General features: G+C 46.3%; 2 protein-coding genes across 3 annotated transcripts in view; one reads left to right on the plus strand and one right to left on the minus strand.

The window, feature by feature from the left end:
• GSPT1 (G1 to S phase transition 1) overlaps positions 1-8522 on the minus strand; it is a 31510-nt gene extending 22988 nt beyond the window's left edge. For both annotated transcript variants that reach the window (XM_081965912.1, XM_081965911.1), the window contains exon 1: positions 7945-8522. In XM_081965912.1, coding sequence (XP_081822038.1) covers positions 7945-8299 — 355 coding nt within the window. In that variant the 5' untranslated portion in view covers positions 8300-8522. The remainder of the gene's footprint in view (positions 1-7944) is intronic.
• Positions 8523-12974: 4452 nt separating this feature from the next.
• The window catches only part of SNX29 (sorting nexin 29), a 146720-nt gene continuing 145271 nt past the window's right edge, over positions 12975-14423 (plus strand). The window contains exon 1 of the mRNA XM_081965909.1: positions 12975-13091. Coding sequence (XP_081822035.1) covers positions 13085-13091 — 7 coding nt within the window. The 5' untranslated portion in view covers positions 12975-13084. The remainder of the gene's footprint in view (positions 13092-14423) is intronic.

Consider the following 14423-nt stretch of genomic DNA (forward strand, 5'->3'; position numbering starts at 1 on the left):
CGGCACAAGATCCTATACCAGTTTGGTGCTAGGGACCAGTTTCATGGAATTAACTCTTGACAACTACCAAGGCAGGAGGATTATGACTTCATATTCTTCTGGAAGAGCAGAATCAAAGTTACATCAACTCTGTTGAAAGGCAAGACGTGTGTGACATATTAGAAGCAGCCATGCTGTAAATAATTCTGTTAAGTACTTCTGTTTGTGACTATTGCACAACCTGACGGCAATAAATACTTAAATCTTTCCATTCTCTTTGCAGAGGAATTTTTTTTGTACAAACAGTGGACAATGTCCTACCAAACTTGTAAAAAAGGGCATTTGCTTGCTCCAAGATCAGCGAGTTTGAATTGAAGCTCTTCCTCCATTTTCAGACCATCTAAGGATAATATTCCTATTTGTTTTCAGAACTTAATTAATGGACACATATGTGTTATGTAAATACCTGCAGTTTGTGATGGGCTGAGACATGGGGAGATCCAGATTCAAAACACCAAGATGATGCTCAATGGATCACACCCCATGGGTGTCAGCTGAATCCATCTCACACGCTTGTGAGGATAACACAAAACGATCAAAGCACATTACCCTCAGTGTTTATATCAATGCAACAAACGGATAACAACAAATGAAAACGAACAACAGTTCTATCATGAAAATATAAGGCCCAGCTGAGGAATACTTGTCAGAAGGCCAGTGAGATTAAACATGGAACATGGAAATTTAGACCAGACTGCTGATTTCAGACATCAATTCGAAGCAGGGACTAGTACATCAATTAGGTGTTGCTGTTTTTAAAGCTGTGGAACATGTGTACTTGAGTGAGAATCTGATGTTCCAGAGAGGGTCATAAGATGTTCAAGTACAAATGGAAATTTTGTGCTCTTCCTGGAGAAGGAAAGACCTGGTTATTTGGATCAGGTGTTTCTTTTTTTAAAAAAAAATGCAATTCTGATTTATTTTTTTAAGGTTATTCCTTCCCAGCCATAAGGAAAAAGCCTTCTAAAAATTCTGTCCACAAAACAGCTGGAATTTATCTATGCAATCGCCAAGAATTAAGACTGACTTGAAGGCAAAAGGAAAAACAACAAATTCCAAACCTTTCCAAAGGGTTAGAAATGGTTTTGAAAAAAAACACAGGTATAATAAGAACCTGGGCTGATATAGTTGTCTAAACACAAGATTCCTAAACATGTCAATTTGGCCTAATGGTAAAGGCAGGAGACTCTGGGTTCAAATTCTGCCTTAGCCATGACAGGGGGCGGGATGACTCGTTATTAGGGGGAAAATAGGAGGAGGAAGGCGCTAAATGAATGGTTGTAACTCGAGGACCATCTGTAGTTGCCCTCCTCAAAGACATGATGTGACCTCTGGTAAAACCTCTCCTTACAGAGGTATAGGCAGTTTTCAATAAGAGACGGCATATGTGTAACTTTCAGTTAGCAATTGGCTGGGTCTACATAGAGACAGAAACACATGTTTTTATAGGGACCTGGTGGCTCGGTGACTAAGATGCTGAGCTTGTCGATCAGAAAGGTCGGCAGTTCGAATCCCCAGTGCTGCGTAATGGAATGAGCTCCCATTATTTGTCCCAGCTTCTGCCAACCTAGCAGTTCGAAAGCACATAAAAAATGCAAGTAGAAAAATAGGAACCACCTTTGGTGGGAAGGGAACAGCGTTCCGTGCGCCTTCAGGGTTAAGTCACATGATTACGGCGACATCTTCGGACAGTGCTGGCTCTTCGGCTTTGAAACGGAGATGAGCACCGCCCCCTAGAGTCGGGAACGACTAGCACATACGTGCAGGGGGAACCTTTACCTTTACAGAGAGAGATCCTCTCCTAATTTTAGGAATCATAGCTCTGAAAAAGTTACTTTATTCCCACGCAATCTCTCCTACTTGTGCCTCTTCTTGGAATCTAGCTAGAACAGATTACGCTGGTCTATATTATCAATTATGAGCGCCATTCTGCAAAGACTGAAGCAAGCGGCACCAAAGAGAGAGAGACACACACACAAACGTGAGCTAAGCAGAAAAACAGGAATCACCTTCCCTCTCCCGATTGAATCCGGTCCAAGGTAAAGCTAAGCATTTAATGAAGTCACTAGGAGGAGAGAGGTGTTATTATGATGGGGGAAATAATTCAGTACTTTTCCCAAATTTTACTGAAGAGGAACCAGTTTTGGTGAGCTCTGTTGCCTGAATCTGGTCAAATGAGCTGCCACTCACCAAAGCTTATGTTTTCAATAAAAATCGTTAGCTGGAAGTCCTGCTAGCAGATTCCTCATATTTCTTTGGTTCAAAATCACATTTGTAATCTTCAGATGACTAAAGGAAAAGGTAAAGGTTCCCCTTGCACATATGTGCTCGTCGTTCCCGACTCTAGGGGGCGGTGCTCATCTCTGCTTCAAAGCCGAAGAGTCAGCGCTGTCCGAAGACGCCTCCGTGGTCATGTGGCCAGCATGACTCAACGCCGAAGGCCCACGGAACGCTGTTCCCTTCCCACCAAAGGTGGTTCCTATTTTTCTACTTGCATTTTTTACGTGCTTTCGAACTGCTAGGTTGGCAGAAGCTGGGGCAAATAAGAGGGGCTCATTTTGTTACATGGTGCTAGGGATTCAAACCGCCGAACCGCCGACCTTTCTGATCGACAAGCTCAAGATCTTAGCCACTGCGTCCCTTTCAGATGACTATCTGCACCCCGAAACAGATTACAGTCGGTCAGCAACTGACTGACCCTGAATAGAGGAGAAATGCTAATTTAGCGGATAGGACTGCAGAAAATGCATACGTTCTGACTTGGGGTGAATTTCTGGTCGCCTGAGGCTCTTGTCCCACCAAGGATCATTAAATCCCATCCTCCCTTAATTCTGCAACCTGTGGGGCACCCAGTGCCAATCTGTTTTAAGGGCTAAGCCATGCGCTTCCACACTCTTATCAGAGGTACAGCCTGTGTTTCTGTAGGCTGCTTGATAACAGGCCTTTCATGTGTCACCAGGAGTAATGCGGTCAGCAATTAAACCGGTATCTTATGTTCAACCTGGGAGTAAAAGGGATGTCAGACCTGCTGCTACTCTGAGATTGCAGCAAACGCATTTGCAAATTTTGCAGTGTAGAGCAGATGGCATCTAACTTGCCTTGGATAACTTAGACCAGGGGTGTCCAAACTTGGGAACTTTAAGACTTGTGGACTTCAACTCCTAGAATTCCCCAGCCAGCTATGCTGGCTGGGGAATTCTGGGAGTTGAAGTCCACAAGTCTTAAAGTTCCCAAGTTTGGACACCCCTGACTTAGACTAACAGAGCTGTAAGGGACCTTGGAAGTCATCTAGTCCAACCCACTGCTGAAGCAAAGGACGCTAGACCATTTCAGGCAATTGGCTGTCCAGTCTCTTCTTAAAAGCCTCCAGTGATGGAATATCCACAATTCCTGAAGAAAAGCCGTTCCATTGGTTGATTGTTTTCACTGTCAGGAAATTTCCCCTAAATTCTAAGTTGGATCTCTCCTTGGTTAGTTCCCTTGGGGTTTTTTTCTTGTCTTGCTTTTTGGCAAATAGGTCCCATAAAAAGAAACTCACACCGGATTTATATCTGCATCCTTAAGCGTCATTCTAAGGTTTTATTTTAGCCTTGAGAATCGTGCCCATGGGAATGACTAAATCAAACGTGTGTGTTTACTATCCTCACACTTGGCAGAGGTGTGCGAAATGTTAGATGCGTGGAATTTCACGAAAGCTTCCATTGGGAGTGCAAAAACGGCGAGAAGCGGAGGCTTCATGTGTTCTAGAAACATTTTAAAGTCTGTAATCGAGTGCTTCCACTTAGAATACTTTTACTTCAAACTCAGAAAGCTTCAAGGTAAAGGTTCCACTCGCACATATGTGCTAGTCACCCCCGACTCTAGGGGGCAGTGCTCATCTCCGTTTCAAAGCCGAAGAGCCAGCGCTGTCTGAAGACGTCTCCGTGGTCATGTGGCCGGCATGACTAAACGCTGAAGGCTCACGGAACGCTGTTACCTTCCCACCAAAGGTGGTTCCTATTTTTCTACTTGCATTTTTAACGTTCTTTTGAACTGCTAGGTTGGCAGAAGCTGGGACAAGTCACAGGAGCTCACTCGGTTATACGGCGCTAGGGATTTGAACCGCCGAACTGCTGACATTTCTGACCGACAAGCTCAGGGTCTTAGCCACTGAGCCACCCTTCAGAAAGCTTGCAAAATGCTAAATCAGTGGTTTCATATTAAAAACAAGGCATTTCACAAAACGTCTTCAGGAACGGAGCTATTCCGCATGCCAATGGGATAGCTGTGCTTTGGATGTCCCTCAAAAGACAACACTTGGAAGAATTCTGTCTCGTGGAGATCAAACAACAGGGTAATGCAAGCAAGCAGCTAAATAAATGGTCTCACTGGGAGAATTTCTCCCCGAAGCAACAGTTAAAGTAGGGCATCTCCAAGCAGTTTGCTAAATATTTAATAAAGGTAATAAAAGCACGAAGCCCTGGATTCCAATATTTTAAAGACCCGTACTGGGTTATAACAAGCCAGAAATCTCCAACTTGAATGAAATGTTGGATTCAGTTTCACTGCTCATTTAGATGCTGGCAAGATTCAAAAATAAATAAAATAGAAATGATTGGGCTTGCACAATCCTGATAAGCATAGGAACCAGCTCTACAGATAATCTGACATTAAAGAAAAAGAGAGAGCCAGCTAATCAGGTCTTCTCTAAAAGTAAAGGTTGCCCTCACACATATGTGCTAGTCATTCCCGACTCTAGGGGGCGGTGCTCATCTCCATTTCAAAGCCGAAGAGCCAGCACTGTCTGAAGACGTCTCCGTGGTCATGTGGCCGGCATGACTCAATGCCGAAGGCGCACGGAACGCTGTTACCTTCCCACCAAATGTGGTCCCTATTTTTCTATTTGCATTTTTACATGCTTTTGAACTGCTAGGTTGGCAGAAGCTGGGACAAGTCACGGGAGCTCACTCGGTTATACGGCGCTAGGGATTCGAACCGTTGAACTGCCGACCTTCCTGATCGACAAGCTCAGAGTCTTAGCTATTGAGCCACTGTGTCCCCTTAGGTCTTCCCTACTTGGAATCAATTCTTGTTGCAGGGTACAATGGATTTCTTTACATATCTAACTTACTGAAGAGTTTGCCCCACAAAACGAACGGCTTATTTCAAATCTTATTAGCCACCCAACTCTAATGGACTCTGGGCAGCGTACAAATCTAGTTTTGTAAAAACAAACCCAACTAGGAACACTTCATCGGCCAAAGAGCCCAGGCTAAAATGATGCAATAAACCAAATCAACCAAACAGGGACCCTAGGCAAATAATAAAACATCAACTCCAGACTTGGGACCAAACCAAGGTTTTCAATACTTTCTGGAACTCCAGGAGACATGATGCTGCCTTATTTATGTCCTGCCCTTATTTATACAAATAAATCAAGGTGGCAAACATATCCAACAAAAAGGTCCTCCTCCTATTTTCCCCAATACAACCCTGTGAAGTTGATTGGATTGAGAGAGTCAGCCCGATGGCTTTCGTGCTCTTATCTTGTTCTGACCGAGGCTTCCCAAGAGCATGAAGCAAACGCCTGATCTTATCTCAAAGGCAGTGAGTTTTACAGCAAAAGGGGGGAAGAAGCATTGTGGGAAAAGTCAAGAAAAAGGATCACCAACCAAACCTCTTATTTGAAGAGTGGCTTGAGAAGAAGAACAGGGGGGTCCAAACTTGGCAACTTTAAGACTTGGGGACTTCAACTCTCAGAATTCTGGGAGTTGAAGTCTGCAAGCTATGCTGGCTGGAGAATTCTGGGAGTTGAAGTCTGCAAGCTATGCTGGCTGGAGAATTCTGGGAGTTGAAGTCCATAAGCTATGCTGGCTGGAGAATTCTGGGAGTTGAAGTCTGCAAGCTATGCTGGCTGGAGAATTCTGGGAGTTGACGTCTGCAAGCTACGCTGGCTGGAGAATTCTGGGAGTTGAAGTCCACAAGTCTTAAAGTTGCCAAGTTTGAAGCCTTCTGATGAAGAGAGTCCTCTGAGTGGTTTCACAGCAACTGTTGAGACTACCAGGAAATACTTCCCCACCCCACCCCCAACTTTCTCTACCGGCAAAAGAAAGGTGACATCTCTCCACCGCTCAAGATTGCATCACAGGGCATGAGGGTGCTGCTGCTGCTGTTGCTCTCTGAGTCATTCCTTGGCTCAGCCATTGCAAGTAGAGACGCCTGAATTGCTCTTCTTCTACTATCACAAGCCGGGGAACCTGTCTGGCAGAATCACCCGGAGGCTCTACCATCCCAACGCGCTTGCTTGAGGCAGAAAACGTCCCCCCGGAAAGTCTGACCAGAGAAAGGGCCTCCCCATCACTGTTCAGAACTTCCTGCTAGGAGGATCATTCGGCTTTTTTAAAAAAAAAAATCCCCGCCATCTTTCTCTTCTGGCAAGGGTGGCAAAATGGGTAAGAACTAGGTCAAGCTGTGGGTTTCTCCCTCGGGGAGTTTCGGAGTGCAACCCCAATCATGCCGCCTTGGCAGAGGCCCAGGAAAGATGGGCCAAGCGATCTTGCAAGCCACCAGCTGTCTAGTTCTCAGAAGGGAAGGGAGCAGAAGGCCAGCCTCTCCCAGCCAGTTCGTCTTCAGGCCAAGCGACCATTCTTCGTCCTGGATTTAGACCAGGGGTGTCCAACCTCTGCAACTTTTAAGACTTGGGGTCTTCAACTCCCAGAACTGAACCAGAGGTGTCCAATCTTACTAACTTTAAGACTTGGGGGACTTCAACTCCCAGGATTTCTCCGCCAGTTGAACACCCCTGGTTTAGTTAAGGGAACTGTGGCTGGGGAATTCTGGGAGTCGAAGTCCCCCAGTCTTAAACTTGCCAAGGTTGGACATCCCTTGACCTACCTTGCAGGGTTGTTGATGGACAGCCCCAGAGGGCAATCCTTTCTCTGCTGAGCTGCCTTTTTTGGGAGGGAGAAACTCCATCTCATTAGCAACCTTTTCAAATCCTTTAGAAGCAACCATCCTCTTCCGGGCCTACTCCAATATATTCTGGGGGAGGGAAGAGCCAGCACCCCATATATATATATATATGCCACCCCAAGGGCATCTATATATCTATATCTATATCTATATCTATATCTATATCAATGCCCTTGGGGTGGAGGACAAGGCCAGGCTGGCATCCCACAGTGGCTCTTGGGAAGGGGATGGGGGGGGGGGGCTCTTGGAGGGTAACCTTCCTTACATGGTTATTGTTGGGGGGGGATGGAGAATTCAAAGAAAGACCCTTAAAAGGACTGAAGACTGCCGGAACCCCAAGGCAGAGGGCAATAATGGGGGAGGGCTTAGGCAGCCTTAATTGGGTAGGGGGGACTTTAGAAAGGTGCCCCTGAATCCAACCAAAAAAGGAATTTAAACACTGAAAGGACCCCCAAGAACTACCTGGGCAATAATGGGGGTCTGTGTTTAATAATGGGTGTGCGTGTTTAATGATGGGGGTGTCTTAAGCAGCCTAATTGGGCAGGGTGTTTTTTTTTTAAGAAAGGTGCCCCTGAATCCCATGGGGGGGGGGAATTAAAAGACTGAAGGGACCCCCAAGAACTGCCTGGGCAATAATGGGGGGGGTCTGTATTTTAATAATGGGTGTGTGTGTTTAATAATGGAGGAGGGGTTGTTTAATAATGGGGGGGGGTCTTAGGCAGCCTAATTGGGCAGAGTTTTAGAAAGGTGCCCCTGAATCCGTAGTGGTGGTGGTGGGGGCGAATTAAAAGACTGAAGGGACCCCCAAGAACTGCCTGGGCAATAATGGGGGGCAGGGGAGGGGTCTTAGGCAGCCTTAATGGGAGGGGGGAGGACGGGCCTTTTGAAAAGTGCCCCGGAAGGACTGAACCCCCTTCCCCCCCGTCCAGTGTCGGGCCGTTCCGCGGGGCTCACCGTGTGTCAGCGACGGGGCTGTCGGCGTGGGCAAGCCCGGCGGAGGCGATGGGTCCGTCGGCGTGGCGGGCTGTCCCGGGCCGCTCCTCAGGAAAGCCGGCACGAACTCGGCGGCGTGGACGTTGGGCACGAAGGGCTTGGCGTTGACGTTGAGGTGCCGGCTGAAGGCCGCGCCCAGCAGCTGCTCCTCCTCCGACTCCTCCGACTCCAGCGGGGCCGGGCCGGGCGCCGCCGCCGCCGCTGCTGCTTCCTCGTCCCCGGTGGCGGCTGAGGCGGCGCTCCCGGGCTCGAGGTCCGCCTGGTCCCAGCAATCGGGCGCCGAGTCGCTGCTGCTCCCGCTGCCGTTCGCCTCCATTTTGTGCGCCCGGCCCCTCGCGAGCCTCTCTGCTGCGGCCCAAGCGCTTCCCCGGCGGGGAAGGGAGGGAGGAAAGGCGCGGAGAGGCGGTGGCGGCGGTGACGAGCGACCAGCTGAGGCGGCGGCGACTCCGGTCCTTCGCTCCGGCCACGCTCCGCGTGTGCCCCACCGCCCCGACGCAGTATGGCCTCCCTCGGTTGCCGTACGCCTCGTCTCCCGTGCGCAGGCGCGGGGAGGGCCGCCTGCACGCTCGGTAGTCCTGAGTCCGCGCGTCAGCCCTTGCGACGTGTGGGCGCCCGCCGGGCCGAGGACTACAACTCCCGAAAGGCGTCGCGCCGCCCAGTTGGAGACTGGGAAGCCGATCCGCACGGGAAGCACAACTCGCTGTCTTTCTTTTTCTTTCCGCTCCCTCCCTCCCTCCCTGGCGCTGGCGTGGATTCCTCCGAGTTCTGTGCAAAAACAACAATCCCCAGCAAGCATCGCGCGGGTCCTTGCCTTGCGCACGCGGTCTTTCTATCTCCCTTCTCACTCTCTCTCTCTCTCCCCCCCCCCACGGGAAAGAGGAACGATGGGAATTTTCTGATTTCTGTTGCAAAGGAGAGATCGGAATCGTAGGACAGAGTTGGAAGGCACCACAGAGGTCATCTAGTCCAAACCCCTGTTCATGCAAGAGACTCTTACAGAATCATAGAAGGACAGAGTTGGAAGGGACCTCGGAGGTCATCTAGTCCAACCCCCTGTTCATGCAGGAGACTCTTACAGAATCATAGAAGGAAAGAGTTGGAAGGGACCTCGGAGGTCATCTAGTCCAACTCCCTGTTCAAGCAGAGACCCTTACAGAATCATAGAATCACAGAGCTGGAAGTGACCTCGGAGGTCATCTAGTCCAACCCCCTGCTCAAGGAAGAGACCATTGTAGATTCATAGAAAGACCGAGTTGGAGGGGATCTTGGAGGTCCAAGGCTAGGGCAAGGAAGTGGGAGTTGAGTGGTGGTGGATGTATTTGATGGACATTGCATCAAAAAAGGGAGAGGTTGAATGAGCCTTGTCACCGAGGAAGGAGAAGAATAAAATGTTTTGCAAGTCTGTGAAGTGGTTACACTTAATTTTGTTTTTTAATTTCTCACTCGCCTTTCTTTGAACAAGTCTTTTTTTTTTAACCTTTTATTCTTACAGCAGCCCTGCGAGGTAGGTTAGGCTGAATGATAGTGGCTGTGTTTGCAGGACTTGCTAATTCAATGTTCAATGAAATTTCAGCTTACTTAAAACACATCCAAAGTTTACTTATGCCAGTCCTGAAAACGGTGTTGAGTAAACTGTGGTTCACTGAACACATCAGCATGCTTTAAGAACCGACTGAATCATGGTTCGCTCAGCGCTTTTAAATAATAAGTGATTCGCCATCATTTACAAATCACAATGGTAGGGATTTAGGTATTGTGCTCAGCCAAAGTTCAAACGAAGCGTGTTTTGACACTGTGATATAGTAGTAGTAGTAAAACCATGTAGTTTACTGATTAAACAGATTTTTCAGGCTTTGCAAGTATAATATAGAAGAGAATTCTTCATTGGCCAAGTGTGATTGGACACACAAGGAATTTGTCTTTGGTGTGCATATGCTGTCAGCGTACATAAGGAGAATAAAATACATTCATCAAGAATAAAAAGATATGGGATAAATGGTATAGGTGGATGGAGAAAAGAAACAAGAATCAATGATGGAATATAACAAAACTCAAAAATAATAGTTATGAGTAAAATAAGAGAGCTAAGAATGGTGAAATTCAAATGAAATACAATAGAATGAGAAATAATATAAGGTGAGCGGTATCGATTGATAATTGCTATTAGAAAGAACAGGAAGCTCCTGTTTGTATTGCATTGTGTAAATGTGTTGTACGTCTAAGTTTTGTGTGTGTGTATTTTACAGGTTTGTTAATAAAATTGAAAAAAAAAAGCTATCAAATCGTACTAGGAAACAAATAAAAAACTATAAATTGAAAGCAACATGGTTATGGTCATAAGTGGGGAGAGATAGATACTAGGAAGGAAGAATAGTAATACATTCTTGGTAAATTATTTGACAGTGTTGTGGGAATTAGTTGTTAAGCAGAGTGATGGCAATCGGGAAAAAAACTGTCCTTGTGACTAGTTGTTCTGGTGTGCAGTGTCCTATAGCATCATTTTGAGGGGAGAAGTTACAATTTATGTCCAGGATGTGAGGGGTCTGTAATATTTTCACAGCCCTCTTTCTGGCTCGTGCAGTATGCAGGTCCTCCCTGGAAGGGACTGGATTTTGTTACACTATGTGATTCACTTGACAATTGTGGTAGAAAAGTAAAAAAAAAAGTAGGTATGACTCACTTAATATCCACCTTGCTTATTCACGAAAAGTTCATTATGGACTTATGGTCATAAGTCAAGGATTACCTGTACCTGAAGGTTCCCTTACATCTGAAACCGGAGGGGAAAAAAAAGAATTGTACACATAGTTCTTGTTTAGTGACCATAATGAGGAAACTCAGTTATTCAGGAAAGTGGTAGCAAAGCAAAAGTACTGTTCTTGTGATCTGGCTTCAGCTTTCCTTTGCTTCACACACCTGTGAAGGTCGTAAAAGTGGGGATTAGTTGCAAAGTTACTCCTTGATCACCATCGAACTATGAACAGTCCTGTAGGAGGCAGCCATTAAATGAGGACGATCAGTCATTATTAGAAAAAGAAGAAAACATTTGAGCTATAATCCATTTTGAAGATACTACTACTTTTCCCATCTAATGTAATGTTTGTTTTCCTACTGTCAATGGAATGTCAAAATCAGGAAACTTTTGCACAGAATTATCACTGGGTGTCACTCTTGAGCCAGACAATTTTCAAACGAGATTTGTTTGTTGGGAGAGGGAATTAATTTGCTGTAGGGGTGTCAGGATGTTAGGTGGACAGTCAGTAATGCTTTAATTAATCATCCTCTATCTGATTGTAGTTAGAAGGAATGCGATTTAACATTTAACCGGCTGGTGATTTTAATTAGAGTAGGTAAGCCTTGCATCATCAGTTCTCACATGAAAAGATTTCATCATCAACTGCCAAATGAACGATTTTGCAAGCCATATTACAGAAGATAAATTCCTACATTATGCAAAGGGAGCCTTTTTTTCTCCACTTGATTATTGATGATGTTGAATTACAAATTCATATTGATCACAAAGAAGAGTACAAACTTAATCTTTCACCCCGTCTGGAAATGTTGAAGAAAGCTGCCTACAGTTTTATTTAGGGATCTACTCTCCAAGGTGCTGTACTTCTATTTTCTTATACCCAAATAATCTAATGCACCAAGAAAAATAGATTTCACCCCATCTAAAACTATATTTACAAGCATTTCAGCAGCCGCAACGGAATGAAAAAACGGTGCTTGGCTGGCTTCATTTGAGTTTATTTAATTTTTCTTTATTTAGATGCTGCCCATCTCACCTAAACCCTTTTCTCACTCACCATTTTTTTTTCCAAATTTTGCCAGGCGAGGTGAGGCTGATTATTCCCGCAGCCCTGTGGGTCGAAGTCCCATTTGCCTCAGGTTCTCACCCCCCTCCAAGATGAGGATAAGGAAGCCTGTGGTCCAAAGATGATCCCTGATGCTCCTCCCAAAGCAGAACCTGACAGAAGAATAGAATAGAATGCAGAATAGAGTAGAAGTATAGAGACAGACTAGACTAAACTAGAATGGACTAGAGAATAGAATAAAGAATAGAGAGAGAATAGACTAGATTAGAGAGAGAATGGAATTAGAATGGAACAGAACAGAATAGAATAATGGAATGAAGAATTAGAGTAGAAGAATTAGAGACAGACTAGACTAGAGAGAGAATGGACTAGAGAATAGAATAGAAGAATAGAAAATAGACTAGATTAGAGAGAGAATGGAATTAGAATGGAATAGAATAGAATAATGGAATGAAGAATTAGAGTAGAGTAGAAGAATAAAGACAGACTAGACTAGAGAGAGAATGGACTAGAGAATAAAGAATAGAAGAATAGAGAGAGAATGGACTAGAGAATAGAATAAAGAATAGAGAGAGAATGGACAAGAGAATAGAATAAATAATAGAAGAATAGAGAGAATGAACTAGAGAATAGAATAAAGAATAGAATAGAGAGAGAATGAACTAGAGAATAGAATAAATAATAGAAGAATAGAGAGAGAATAGACTAGGGAGAGAATGGAATTAGAACAGAATAGAACGGAATGAAGAATTAGACTAGATTAAATTAGAACAGTAAAATGGAATGAAGAATTAGAGTAGAATAAGAAACAGAATAAAGGAATAGGAAAGAAATAGAAATTCAAATAAAGAACTGAATAGGGAATGGCATAGCACAGCATAGCATGAGCTGGAAGGGACCTTGGAGGTCTTCTAGTCCAACCCCATATACACTCTCTCAGACAGGGTCCCTTAAGGTCCCTTCCGTCTCGGTTCTTCTCTTTATTCTTCCTCGAGATGGGCTGGGTGGGGGGGCTCCTTTCTCTGGTCCCCCCTCCCCACTTACCCATCCCCACCTAGGGAAGGCGAGGAGCTGACTCCTCTCCTCGCCCCCCCCTCCTCCTTTACCATGATAAACACCGCCTGTCTATGCAGGACGCTTCCGGGTTCCTCCCGTATTTTGCTTCCGGGGCGGAGGGTCACTTCCGGCGGCGGAGGCGGCTGCCGCCCTGCTCTCGTAGTCCGGCGAAGGGGGGGGGCGGGGTGGAGGGGGAGAGCCCGAGTCGCTCCGGCTTCGCCAGCACCATGAGCGGTGAGTGGGGCTGCCGGGGGGTGGCGGGTTTTTTTTATAGGGGGGGGGTCCCGCTCTCTGGCTCGTGCCGAGGATGGGGGGGGGATGGAGGAGGAGGAGGAAGAGAGGAGGGGGCGCTCTGCACATGCCCAGGGGCTCCCTCGCCCCTTAATTAATTAAGACAACCCCCCCCCCCTTATCTTCCATCCCTTCTGCTCTCGGTGGTGCTTGAAACCCCTCCAAATCTCCCGGCACTTGGCGTATGCTCAGAGGCACCCTTGTCCCTTCCTTCCCTTTCGCTTCTTGCTTTGCTCGCTCTTGCACGAACGTGGCAGGGCGCTCTGCACTCTCTCAGAGGCACTTCTCCTTGCTTTTAAGCAGTAAGCAGAGTTGGAAGGGAACCTTGGAGGTCATCTAGTCCAACCCGCTGCTCTCCTGTACTAGGGATTCGAACCGCCGGACTGTCGACCTTTCTGAGCTCAGTGTCTTAGCCTCTGAGCTATTCCTCTGTTGGGGGGGGGGATGGCAGGAAGCGCTCTGTACCGGCTCAGAGGCTCTCTTGCCAAATTTTTGTAAGGGGTTTAAGCAGCCTTCGGGGCACTCTGTACGTGTTCATAGGCATTCTGGTTGTTTTCTTAGGTAATTGAGATTCTGGGCACTCTTTGCCTGCTCAGAGGCATTCTCTGCCAAGTTTTTTGAAAGGGGTTAAGGAGGTTTTGGGCACTCTTGTCGCCAGAGTCTCTGCCCATGTTATTATGGAGTGGATGTGGCCCTGGGCACTCTGTGCCTGCTCAGAGGCATTCTTCTAGTTTGCTTAAGGAGTTGAGTTTCTGGGCACTCTGTACCAGCTCAGAGGCTTTGCCAGTTTTTTTAACGGCTTGAGGAGACTCCGGACTCTTTATAGTAAGCTCTCTGTCAATATACTTTGGTTTCTCTTCCAATCCTATCAATCTTTTATGCCTTTTACCAATTTTCTTAAGTGGCTGATGTGGCTCTGGGCACTCTGTACCCACTCAGAGGCACTCTGCCACTTTTCTTAAGAGGTTAATGACGTTTTAAGCACTCTGCGTTTGCTCAGAGTCTGCCAGTTTTCTTAAGGAGTTGACATGGTTATGGCCACTCTCGACCTGTTCAGGGGGCATCTTCCTATTTTTCTTTCAAAGGTGAGTTTTCAAAAGGCAACACGCCTTTCCTGTTCCCCCCTTCCCCTTGAAGACATTTCGCTTCTCCTCCAAGAATCTTCTTCAGTTCCGTTCAGTTAGTTCAGTTCTTCAGAACTGAAGAAGCTCCTTGGAGGAGAAGAGAAACAACTTCGAGGGGAAAAAAACCCTAGAAAGTCCAGTTGCCTTTTGA

The sequence above is a fragment of the Natrix helvetica genome (genome assembly GCF_964273705.1).
Source record: "Natrix helvetica genome assembly, chromosome: 13".
Lineage (NCBI taxonomy): Eukaryota > Metazoa > Chordata > Lepidosauria > Squamata > Natricidae > Natrix > Natrix helvetica.